Source organism: Anopheles coluzzii, chromosome 2, assembly GCF_943734685.1.
Source record: "Anopheles coluzzii chromosome 2, AcolN3, whole genome shotgun sequence".
In the NCBI taxonomy this organism is placed as follows: Eukaryota; Metazoa; Arthropoda; class Insecta; order Diptera; family Culicidae; genus Anopheles; species Anopheles coluzzii.
In genome coordinates, this window is record NC_064670.1 from 59,437,243 (window position 1) to 59,449,818 (window position 12,576).

General features: G+C 44.3%; 2 protein-coding genes across 2 annotated transcripts; one reads left to right on the forward strand and one right to left on the reverse strand.

Moving 5' to 3' along the window:
- Positions 1-2,685: 2,685 nt before the first annotated feature.
- LOC120956110 (uncharacterized) lies at positions 2,686-6,458 on the forward strand. The gene is made up of 3 exons (XM_049610994.1): positions 2,686-3,388; positions 4,082-6,348; positions 6,408-6,458. Exons 1-3 carry the CDS (start codon positions 2,686-2,688, stop codon positions 6,456-6,458), a joined length of 3,021 nt encoding a protein of 1,006 aa, XP_049466951.1.
- Positions 5,675-8,125, reverse strand: LOC125906451 (uncharacterized). Its single transcript, XM_049605261.1, has 2 exons — positions 7,877-8,125; positions 5,675-7,821 (listed from the first exon to the last, which is right to left on the reverse strand). The coding sequence occupies exons 1-2, from the start codon at positions 7,901-7,903 to the stop codon at positions 7,501-7,503; spliced, it is 348 nt and encodes a 115-aa protein (XP_049461218.1). The 5' UTR covers positions 7,904-8,125; the 3' UTR covers positions 5,675-7,500.
- Positions 8,126-12,576: the final 4,451 nt, after the last annotated feature.

The following is a 12,576-nucleotide window of genomic DNA, read 5'->3' on the forward strand; positions in this document are numbered from 1 at the left end:
GCGCGCTGCCTATCCAAAATCCATCCAGAAAAAAACAACCTAGCTCGCGAGCGTCAACATACATAGTGAGAGGATCTAGCTAGCTCGCGAGCGTGCTGGCTGGACAAAATACGTTGTGAGAAGAAAAGGGGTGCTCGCCAGCTACCTTTTTCAAATTACTGTAAACTAAAAAAATTGTTAGCATCAAATATTCATAGTTATTGATTACTTATTCTTGTGTTTCTTCTTTTTTGACTTCATCTTTTTCTTTTTTGGTCCAACATCCGATATTGTCTATCAGTGACTTATTGATTACCTCATAATCAGCTTTCACGGTCTAAATGGGGCTTGAATAGTGAGGCGTGTAGTAAAGTCGTTCGAATTGGCGATAGTGTCATGGGACCAGCCATTCCTTACAATTCTTTCGCGAGTACCCGATTCCTTGTGTAGATATATTTGCGGTACGACACTAATTTTAATTGGGCAGCTTATTCGGTTAGACAAATTTAACCATGTTTCAACATGTTACTAAGACATATTTACCACCTGCATCGATACTGTAGCATTTGCTCGGAGGAATCGGCTATACGCGAAATTTCAAACCTTTGTAGTACATTACGATTCATACAAAAACATATATTGGATAATTGCTGTATCTTGATTTTCTTGTTTATACAATGAGACACTCTAGTTAGACTAAACAATACCCCAAGCCTATAAATCTATAGAATTTATCGCTTTAGATCAGATACTTTGATCTGATGATTCAGATAGATTTGATTTTCCAAAAAGAAAAGCTTATGACGACACATATCGATATATTTTCTCCCCAAAATTAAAATACAAAGTTCATCAGGCACGTCTATAATAATATAAAAAATGTTTTGATTGAAACGGTTTAACCGTCTTGTGTACGACCAAAAAACTCTAAGTAAACGTACAACCGCCTAACCGGGAAAGCCATACATTTTGTGATGATCACACCTCACAAAATAGATAAGGTTTTCATGACAACTTCGAAATTATTAAAAAAAACCTGTTTACATACTTTGGTTTACATTTTCAAAACAATTATTACAGGTAAAAATGTTTTTAAAGATTTTTTTTGATATTTTTAAAAATTATATTTTGATAATTACTCTTATACAACTTATAAAACCTTAAAATAAGTTATTAAAACACCTTTTTAAAATATTGAAAAATTATTTGTCTGTGAATCCTTTGTAGAATAGGTTATTTATATTTTCGAAAGATTATTAAATGCGTTAGCGTTAGCTCAAAATTCCTGTTTTTCGTTGAGTCTTTATAGTTATGGTATGACCATAAATTTGTTTTTTCGTAATAGGTCGTGTAAAAACTTTTTAAACATTTGAAAAAAAAATGTACGAAGATGTGAAAATAGTTTTCTGCACATCTCATAGCGGAATTTGGGGCAAGTGTGCCATACGGGGCAAGAGTACCACCAAGCATTTTTCCTTAAAAACTTTAGTTTAATGATCAATTGTGTATACAGTTGGTTGCTTTCCAATGACTAGGTATACTGAGCCGAATTTCATATAGACCAATCGATATTTCCCATTGTTTTGAACTGATTTACGTTGAGTTTCAAAATTGAGCAGAATATTATAATTTTTTAACCCAACCAAATAAGCTCTCAAAAATCATGCGAACAATCAACCGAGGAAATATTTACACCACCGTATAGCTGAGAAAACATGATTTTTTTGTAGGGTTAGTTGAAAAAAACTTTCTTTTTGTCACTGAAAAATTCAATTTCAAAAAAGTTACAACTTTTGGGGCAAAAGAGCCATCTCTATTTGGGGCAAGTGTGCCACCATCTTTCATAGGCGCGAGCTGTCAAAAATGTAAACATTGTTGTAGCGTTCACCGGTATGGTGCGCTTTTACGAGCGGATTCTACTCCGGAAAAACAGACCAGCAACAACCTATATTGCGATACAGTTTGTGATGAAAATGGGTTCATTGGTGACTCAAGACATGTAGTAATACATACACTAGTGGTACAAACGCAATAATTTCCAATTATCTAAGAAATACGGTTATTTTAACCAGGTGGCCATCTTGCCCCATACGAGTGGCACTCTTGCAACAAAACAACGTCTTTTTGGACCCTTTTTAAAACGCTTCAAAAACTGTTTTGTTTGCAATTTTTTCAAGCGAAACTCAGTTATAAGTGAGGAAATAGATGTAAAATGGTTATGAGATTTAAATCGGCTTTTGAAAAACACGTTTTAGTGAGTTATAACTTAAAATACTCAAGCTGGCACACTTGCCCCAAATTCCGCTACATTCACTGTGTTCAGGCACAGCCCTGTCACTTCATATCGTGCTTAACGAAACACGAACATTCTTCGTTCAATTTCGAGTGTTCGGCTCGATCGAGTAGTTTATAAATAACAGTGTTTGTCGCGAATAAACTCTCTCTTCCAATTTTGCTGCACAACGAATAACTGCTGGTAAATATTAAAGGTTTGAAAGTTACACCGAAAGGCGGAAAATAAATTATCCGAAATAGTGAGATTAAACATTGGTGCCGTGACCAGGATTAAGACGATTCTGGTTTTCTGAATCTTAATTATTCTCGCGATAATCACTGTTTGCGCGCGTGTAACTGTGCTTTAGTCGCCTCACAATCGACCGAGTTCACTGTGTCCGCGAAATTTAGCGTTTTTTGTCAAACCGCACTATGACTGCTCCGATAGACGTTTTGTCGTCCAGAAGGACAGTTTTGCTAGCAGTATTGGCTAAGCACGAACAATTTTTGGCAGAATTTGACCCGGAACGGGATGCAATCGAAATCAACATTCGCATTGCAAAGGTCCAGAAGCTTTCCGTTGATTTGGAAGCAATTCAGGCCAAATTGGAAGATGCGGCGGCCACCGAGGAAGTGATAAGTCACAATGCCGCGTTACGAGACGATTTTGGCTCGCGTTTAATACGCCTTGAAGCCCATTTGAAGGCTAAACGGGTGCACGCTCCGCGATCCGCAAGCACAACACCAAACACTAACCCGTTGGCAGGGATAAAGCTTCCCACCATCTCACTTCCTGAGTTCGATGGTGATTACATGCAATGGCTCACGTATAGGGACACTTTTGAGGGATTAATTCACGAAAACATGGAACTACCACCGATACAAAAGTTTCATTATTTACGAGCTTCCGTGAAAGGCGAGGCCGCAAAGGTGATCGAAGCAATCACGATCAGCGCAGCCAATTACGAGCTAGCATGGCAAATGCTCACCGAACGATACTCGAATGAGTATTTGTTAAAGAAACGGCATCTTCAAGCACTTTTTGGTATGGCCACCGTTAAGAAGGAGAGTGCATCAACCCTTCACCATCTTGTGGACGAGTTCGAACGTCACAAGAAAACGCTCAATCATCTAGGTGAAAAAACGGAGGCATGGAGCTGCTTGTTAGAACACTTAATGTGCACAAAATTGCTTACCTCCACATTAAGAGATTGGGAGGAAAATGCCTCAACTAGCCAAAATCCTAGTTACGAAGGATTAATCGCATTTTTACAGCGCCGTATGCGAGTGTTGGAAACCCTACAGGTAAACATTACCGAAGCTCCCCCTACCGTGAACCAAACGCACTACGCACATAAAAATGCTCCGCCTATGCGCTTAGCAAGCTTTCCGTCAACATCACACGACACACGCACATGCCCTTTATGCCACTCCGATCACAATTTAACGAAATGCCCCCGTTTCATGCAAATGTCACCGGAGGAACGGTACCGAAACACAATGACACTGAAATTGTGCTTGAATTGCCTGCGCGACAATCACCGTGTGCGTGATTGCTCATCGCAATACAAGTGCAGACACTGCAATTCAACACACCACTCGCTTTTACACTCTTCACAAAATTACGGCACATTTTCCACTGCAAACACGTCAGCTGCGCAAAATGCTTCCGTACGCAACACACACAACACAGACGATCACACGGCAAACACGCAACGCACTTATGCAGCAGCATTGAGGCAAACTACGGAACAAGTTCTGCTTCAAACTGCACTAGTAAACATTGTTGATGCACATGGCATAATGCATCCTGCACGCGCACTTTTAGATAGTGCCTCCCAGCCAGATTTGATGAGTAGCCGTTTTGCTAACCGGCTAGGTATCAAATCGGGCACGGTCGATATCACGCTGATTGGTGCTGGCCAATCGTCCACCCCGGTGCGGAAATCGATGCGCATCACGGTATCATCCAGAGCGAGCCCTTATGCGATTAACGTTGAGTTTTTGATAGTCGAGAAGCTTATTGCTGACCTGCCCGCACATGATGTGCCCACCAGCGGCTGGAAATTACCGCCACATATCATATTCGCCGACCCCCATTTCGAGAAGTCGGCACCGATCGACATTATTCTCGGTGCCCGGCACTATCACACGTTCTTTGTAAGCGGGGCGCAATATAAAATGTCATCGAATCTACCAGTCCTGATGGAGAGCGTATTTGGCTGGGTCGTGAGTGGATCAGCATCTACCTCTCAGCCAGCAACATCCAATACTTTTCACACTTCATCCGTGGTGTATATGGTTTCACTAGAAGAATCAATAGAGCGTTTCTGGAAAGTAGAAGAACTACAGGTTAACGATGGCTATTCTCCTGAGGATCGCAAATGTGAGCAATTTTACAAGGATACAACACAGCGAGATGAAGCTGGTCGTTATATGGTATGCTTACCTAAACAAGCAGACTTCGATGTTAAGCTTGGCCTTTCGAAGGCAGCAGCATTAAGGCGGTTTAGTTTGTTAGAAAGGAGGTTAGAACGAGATCCAAACGTAAAAGCGGCGTACCATGACTTCATGCGTGAGTATCTGGAGCTTGGGCACATGTCACGCATAAAAAATCCCTCCAACGACGAACGCGCGTATTATCTGCCTCACCATCCCGTGTTCAAAGCCGCTAGCTCCACAACAAAGGTTCGCGTGGTATTTGATGGTTCAGCTAAGACGTCCACCGGCTTTTCGCTAAACGAGGCGTTATGCGTCGGCCCTGTCGTGCAGGACGATCTGCTCGACATAATTTTGCGCTTCCGCACATATAAGGTAGCCGTTGTTGGAGATATTGCGAAAATGTATCGACAAGTATTGCTCCATCCTAACGACCGGAAATTTGTACGCATTTGCTTTCGATTTTCGCCTCACTCGCCAATCGAATATTTTGAGCTGAATACGGTTACTTATGGCTTAGCCCCCTCATCATTCTTGGCAACCAGAACATTGCTGCAGCTTGCAAACGATGAGGGCGCCTCTTGTCCCAATGCTGCAGCTGCTTTGAAAACTAACTTCTACGTTGACGATTTCATCGGTGGTGCTGATTCCATCGGAAATGCTCGCCAGTTGCGAATCGAGCTTTCTCAATTGCTCGCCAAAGGCGGCTTCGAGCTGCGAAAGTGGACATCCAATCAGCTCGAGGTGCTCGCCGGTTTAAATGCGGATCAAATCGGCACACAGTCAGCGCGGCAATTCTTACCACACGAGACGGTAAAGGCTCTTGGTGTTTCATGGGAGCCAGAGCATGACGTTTTATCCTTCGAATCCGCAATATCCAGTGATGTGTCCATTCCGACAAAGCGATCCATTCTATCCAACGTAGCTCGCATGTTCGATCCGCTGGGCCTGATCTCCCCGATTGTCATTCGAGCCAAGATGATGATGCAGGAATTATGGTTGCAGAAAGCTGGTTGGGACGAGTATGTTCCAGATACTATCTGGAAGAAATGGAAAACAATACAAGAGGATTGGCAACTCATCTCTAAATTCAAGGTTAGTCGTTATGCGCTTCTACCTGGTGCGCGTATTCAGCTACATACCTTCTGTGATGCATCGGAGGCAGCATATGGAGCCTGCATTTATGCGCGTTGTGAAGGCGAAGGTGGGCAGATTCGCATAACGTTGCTTTCTTCCAAATCGCGTGTGGCACCGCTCAAGCGCGTCACACTACCCCGCCTTGAACTATGCGCTGCGGTAGTAGGAGCACACCTGCATCACCGAGTAAAGAAGGCGATGGGGACCAACGTTGCAGAATCTTTCTTTTGGTCGGATTCCACCATCACCTTAACCTGGATCAGCGCCACACCCAACACATGGGCAACGTTTGTGGCTAACCGGGTATCTGAAGTGCAGCATTACTCACACCCGCGGCAGTGGAGACATGTACCCGGCGCGTCTAATCCTGCTGACCTGGTTTCACGAGGCATGTCAGCCACTGATTTCCTGAAAAGCAAACTGTGGAGCTTCGGTCCGGATTGGCTATCTTTGCCCGCTTCCATCTGGCCCAACTCTAACCCGGAACCAGCCAACGAAACGAATCTAGAGATTCGCCAGGTGAGTGCTGCCGTTGTAAACACAACCACTAATCACCCTTGGTTTGCGTTGTGTTCTAGCTACAAGCGATTGCTGCGTATCGTATCATACTGCATTCGCTTCACACGTAACGCTAAGGAAAAGGCACGCACTCAGCGAACAGCAGCACAGCACCCCGCACCTTTAATCGTCACACCCGAGTACATGGAAACAACAAACACTGTGTTAAGCCGCCTAGCACAGCAGGATGCATTTTCAGCTGAACTCGGGCAGCTCAAAAAGGGAAACGAAGTCATGAGGCAATCACCTTTACGTGCACTAAGTCCATTCCTTGACGAACAAGGGATCATCCGTGTAGGTGGACGTTTACGACTATCTCAACTTCCCTACCAAGCGAAGCATCCTGTTTTGCTTCCCAAGAAACATCCGTTCGCGCAATTGATCGCAAAGTATCAACACGAGGAGCTTCGTCATGGAGGAGAAAGGCTGCTCCTATCTCGAATTCGCGAAGAGTTTTGGCCGTTAGATGGAAGGCATCTTGTTAAGCACATTGTGCAGAATTGTTTTCGGTGCATTCGACAGCGACCGACACTTGAACAGCAACAACTTGGACAGCTTCCAGCGCAGCGCATCACTCCCAGCCGGCCTTTTAGTGTTACCGGAGTGGATTACGCCGGTCCATTATACCTGAAGCCAGCCCATAAACGAGCCGCCCCGGGAAAATGCTACCTCTGCGTGTTTGTGTGTTTTTCCACTAAGGCCGCACACTTGGAGCTGGTAAGTGATCTAACTACTGCTGGTTTTTTAGCTGCATTACACAGATTCACAGCACGACGCGGTTTACCGGCACACATACATTCAGACAACGGGAAAAACTTCGAAGGCGCGGCGAGGAAGCTTCACGAGCTGTTCGAAATGTTTCGCGATGAACAGCAGCTACATCTAATTGTGACAGATTGCACTAACCGCGGCATCAATTGGCACTTCACCCCTCCCAAGGCACCACATTTCGGCGGATTGTGGGAAGCAGCTGTGAAGACCGCCAAGCGACACCTTTTTCGGCAGTTAGGCAGCACGCGACTATCCTACGAAGGCTACACAACTGTCCTACATCAGATTGAGGCGGCGATGAACTCGCGTCCTCTCCTACCTATGTCAGACGACCCTAACGAGCTATCGGCACTTACCCCAGCGCATTTCCTCGTGGGCACATCGATGCATGCTGTCCCCGAGCCGGACTACACCCATCTTCGTTCCTGCACCCTCAGCGACTTGCAGAAGTGGCAAGTAATGGTGCAGCGCTTCTGGAAGCACTGGACGACGGAATACCTGCAAGAGATGCAACGTGATAACACCATGGCGAAGAGGAACGACAGCATCTTTCCTGGCAGACTGGTTATCCTGAAGGATGATTTCCTCCCCCCAACCCGTTGGCCACTCGCACGTATCGTACAGGTGCACACCGGAGACGACAAGCTGACACGGGTAGTAACACTGAAAACATCAAAAGGTATCGTAACTCGTCCGATAACAAAAATTTGTATCTTACCTGTGGCAGAGGCCGACGAGAGCACATGCACCTAATTTCTGTTTATTTTGATTGTTTTTGTTTTGTTTGTTGACTTGCGTCAAGGGGGGGAGGATGTTCAGGCACAGCCCTGTCACTTCATATCGTGCTTAACGAAACACGAACATTCTTCGTTCAATTTCGAGTGTTCGGCTCGATCGAGTAGTTTATAAATAACAGTGTATGTCGCGAATAAACTCTCTCTTCCAATTTTGCTGCACAACGAATAACTGCTGGTAAATATTAATATAAAGTTTGAAAGTTACACCGAAAGGCGGAAAATAAATTATCCGAAATAGTGAGATTAAACACACTGTTTTATCTATCTCTTACGTATTTTTTACAAATCGCAAAAAACAACTGTCGATATATGGTGGTAGGCCCCTGTATAAAAATGTTTTATTACATATCGTAGTAGAATTTTAAAAATCCCATCTAGACTTTTTACAATCAAAAATTTGTTGTAACTCCAACACTCCAACCGACCGTGCCGCATATTTTGAGTAGATACTTATGTCTTTTTCTTTTCTTTCAAATGTTGTATTGCAGTTAAATTTGATTTCTTGATGTCTGAAAACATATTGAATATAACATTGAAATCATCTTGTTTAAAATGATACAAACCACTACAAGCAAACGGAATAGAATTCCCTGGCTGAAAGATATCAACGGCTCCAGACCATCGGCTCTGGACTAACGTTACAATAGAGACGGCATTGTAGGATAGCGTAAAAAATAAATCTGGACAAAAATGTCCCATATGGCGGTTCTAGAATAAAAATGATTTTTTTAAAGATATGGATTACAATTATTTTTATTAGCGCTTTCAAAAGATCGTTCAAAATAAATAAAAGTCAGAAAATTTCAATGGTTTGTAACGACGGCAAGCGGAATAACACCCCTTTTTCGAGTGCGATGGGACAAAAAAGTCCCATCGGCGGTTCTAGTGTTAAACCGGCTCCGGAACCGTGGATGCGGAGTCGTTGGTGCGGAGCCGGCTCCGGAGCCACTGGAGCCACTTATCAGCTTCGGAGTCGTGGGTGCGGAGCCGGCTCCAAAATTGTCTGGTACCGTTCGGAGCTGGTTTAAAAAACACAAAATAAGCACATCTTATAGATCGTCAACATATATTTTTATACAACAAGCAAAACATGCAAAAAATATATAACTTTTGAGAGAAACGTAAGTAAAACTTAGAAATAGACATCAGCATCCTTTCAAAACTTGCGGCCTGGCCCGTTGGGGTGTTGGAGTTACAATATATTTTAGATTGAAAAATATCTTTGTTGCGTAAGATCTCATGGTGAAGTTATCAAAATAGTCATAGTTACAGTTAGCTGACCTATATACGATCAGCAACTTAATAGCATATAAGAGATGAGAACCTAAATAAAGTAAACGCATTCGAACACAAACCTCAGAATTCTTAATAGTCGGAGGCACTCTCCGGTCGACGAAGGAAAGATATACCCGACTCGGTGTAAAGCACTGGCGTTCTGCGCTGCGACGGAGCAACGCATCCGCCAGCAGCATTAATCTTGATAGGATTTTTAAAATTCTAATATTACTACGATATGTAATAAAACATTACATACAAGACAGTTTTATTCAAAACTAACAAGTAATTCAAAATATATACTGTTGTGACAGAACAACGGTCCGACGAAAGGTAAACAAAAAAGATAAAGAGACAGGGAATGAAGGGAAACGGCCTTTATTCGGGATTAAGACGAGATTGAGAGAGTGTGTTTTCGAGAGAAAGTAGAAAGGTATGATAGCGGATGGCCGCGGAGAACATAATTCTCTTTCGAACCAGTAGGGATTTTTTTTTTTTTGTTATTTGTTTTTTGTCAAATAAAATCTCAAATCTTTTTGTCAAATCAAATGTTATTTGTGCCCGACATGTCAGGTTGATGACGATCACAAATGACATTAAACTCACGGCACATACGAATAAACGGATCAGAGGAGCCAAAACGAGTACGGCGTTCCTCCACGTCAAGTAGCGATCTAGCTCGGAGCGATCTCGGCGGGACATACATGTTGAGCCTCGAAAGAAGTGCGGGCGAGTCGATCCGATTGTAAAGAAGTCCCGCGACAAACAGCCTCTGAGCGTTGCAGTTCCGCTGCTTCAGTGTCTCGATGCCAAGCAACGCACAGCGTCCCTCATAGTCAAGTTGGACACTCCAGGAGCGCAAAGCGAACCGCGTGAATTTGCGCTGGATCGACTCTAAACGAGCTAGGGGGCGAGCAGCTGTAGGCCACCATACTACTGAAGCGTATTCTAGCACTGGTCGCACCAAAGCACAGTAGAGCGTCTTGATGCAGACCGGGTCAGTGATGTCTCGTGCTATTTGTTTTAGTAAGCCGATCAATTGGTTATCCTTAGTGACAACGTGCTCTAGCTGGTTGTGGAAGCTCAACTTTTCGTCAAGGAGCACTCCTAGATCCGTGACACAGCTTTTGCGCCCAATGGTAGATCCATTCAACGCATAGTCATACACTAAGGGGTACCGCTTTCTCGCAAACGTAACGACAACACACTTCTCGACGCACAATTCAAGACCATTCAAAGAGCACCATGACTGGAAGGCACTTAGAATGGCTTGAAGGCGGAGTTGATCTGACCGGTCACGGATAGGCAGGAACAGCTTCGCGTCGTCCGCATACAGTAGGTGGCTGTCAGGAGGGAGCAACCGTGTTACGTCATTGAGGAAAATGACAAACAACAGCGGTCCAAGGTTACTCCCCTGCGGCACCCCCGAAGAAGCATCGATACGGCGCGACGTATGGGGTCCCATCTTCACGCAGTATGTGCGACCATCAAGATAGGAACGCATCCAGGCCAGCAGCTGCACAGGTAGGCCAAGCGTTTCGAGCTTTGCGAGCAGCAAGGCGAACGGAACGCTATCGAAGGCAGCCTTGATGTCCGTATAGACTGCGTCGATCTGCGAGCCGGCATCGATGGTCCTATGGCAGAGGCTAACGAACTCAACCAGGTTGGTGGTGGTTGAACGCTGAGGGACAAATCCATGTTGAGCTGCGCTAATGTAGTTCGAGGAAGCTGCGAAGAGAGGTTGGTACACCAGGAGCTCGAAGACCTTAGCGCAGGCACAAAGCGATGTAATGCCACAGTAATTACATGCATTTGATTTGTCCCCCTTTTTGTGCACTGGAACAAGCCACAAAGTTTTCCAGCAGGCAGGATAGATGCCCAAACGCAGCGAGTCGCGAAAAATTGAGGCCAGGATAGGCGCGATGGTGATACCACAACGCTTAAGTGTGGAAGCCGGGATCCCGTCATACCCTGGAGCAAACGAAGTGTAGCATATCTGCATAAAGTGAGTTTCGTCAAGTGAGAATGAGCACGGTAGGAAATGATGAGTAGCGGGTGAGTTGCCACTCGCGTGAGTGGCAATCATAGAAAAATTATAAATTGGGCAACATAATGAATACACTTTCTCTTGCACTTTGGAAATTCAAACACATCGGTAAATATTCAGCCCACGCAAAATTATATACGAAACATTCGCGATCGTTCATGGTGCCGTGACCAGGATTGTGCGAATATCTGGTTTTTAAATCGCAAGTTTCGATAATTGCATCGAGGTTTCGTTTCACCGCTTGTGCCACACACTGTAATTGCAAACACCCACATCCACTAACATAATGGCCACACCCCCCGTTGTTTTGGCGTCCCGGTGGACTGTTTTATTGGGAATTCTCTCGCGATACGAGAAATTCATGAAGGATTTCATCCCTGAACGGGATCAAGTAGAGGTGGAAATACGCGCAAAAAGGTTCGATAAGCTGTGTGCGGATTTGAAAGCTGTGCAGCAACAATTGGAAGATTCTGCCGACACTCCGGAAGAAGTGTCGCAAAATGCTACACTCAGGGAAAATTTTGAGGATAGATTAATTCTCGTGCAATCCCAGCTGCAAGCAAGATTACCAAAAGAGCAGTTTCAAAATGCCCAACCGAGTACCGGAGCGAATCCGTTAAAGGGCATCAAACTTCCTATCATTGCGCTGCCTGAATTCACGGGGGACTATATGCAATGGTTGACATTCCGCGATACTTTTGAGTACTTAATTCATAATAATGTGGATTCACCGGCTATTCAAAAATTTCACTATTTGCGCGCCGCGGTTAAAGGAGAACCGGCTCAAGTGATAGAATCCATCACCATAAGTGCAGCTATTTATGATTTAGCATGGAACACTCTAACGGAGCGATACTCGAATGAATACCTCCTTAAAAAACGCCATTTGCAAGCAATGTTTGCCATCCCAGCTGTACAAAAGGAAAGCGTTGCCACATTGCACCACCTTGTAGATGAATTTGAAAGACACACAAAGATTTTGCAACACTTAGGAGAAGAAACAAATACATGGGGTAGCATTCTCGAGCATTTGTAATGCACTAAACTTCCGATAATAACTTTACGCGATTGGGAGGAGCAAGCATCAAGCAATAACGATCCCAGTTAGGACAGTTTGATTTCGTTCTTGCACCGTCGTATGCGTGTATTGGAGAGGTTGCTTGTCAACAACTGTCATACGTCACAGGGTAACGACCTAGCTACCGTACGAAGAATGACATTTCCTCACCAATCCAGTTTTGCTTGTACATCGCATGAAATGCCGAATTGCATGCTATGCAACTCCGCGCACAACCTTCT

What these genes read in the sequence shown, in the direction of transcription:
- LOC120956110 (XM_049610994.1), top strand. Translation starts at nt 2,686, where the DNA reads ATGACTGCTCCGATAGACGTTTTGTCGTCCAGAAGGACAGTTTTGCTA. An exon ending in GAAAACGCTCAATCATCTAG is followed by an intron (nt 3,389 to 4,081) that starts GTGAAAAAACGG and finishes GCGCACTTTTAG; the next exon opens with ATAGTGCCTCCCAGCCAGAT. An exon ending in CGAATCTAGAGATTCGCCAG is followed by an intron (nt 6,349 to 6,407) that starts GTGAGTGCTGCC and finishes GTTGTGTTCTAG; the next exon opens with CTACAAGCGATTGCTGCGTA.
- LOC125906451 (XM_049605261.1), bottom strand. Translation starts at nt 7,903, where the DNA reads ATGTGCTCTCGTCGGCCTCTGCCACAG. An exon ending in CTCGTCGGCCTCTGCCACAG is followed by an intron (nt 7,822 to 7,876) that starts GTAAGATACAAA and finishes TGATGTTTTCAG; the next exon opens with TGTTACTACCCGTGTCAGCT.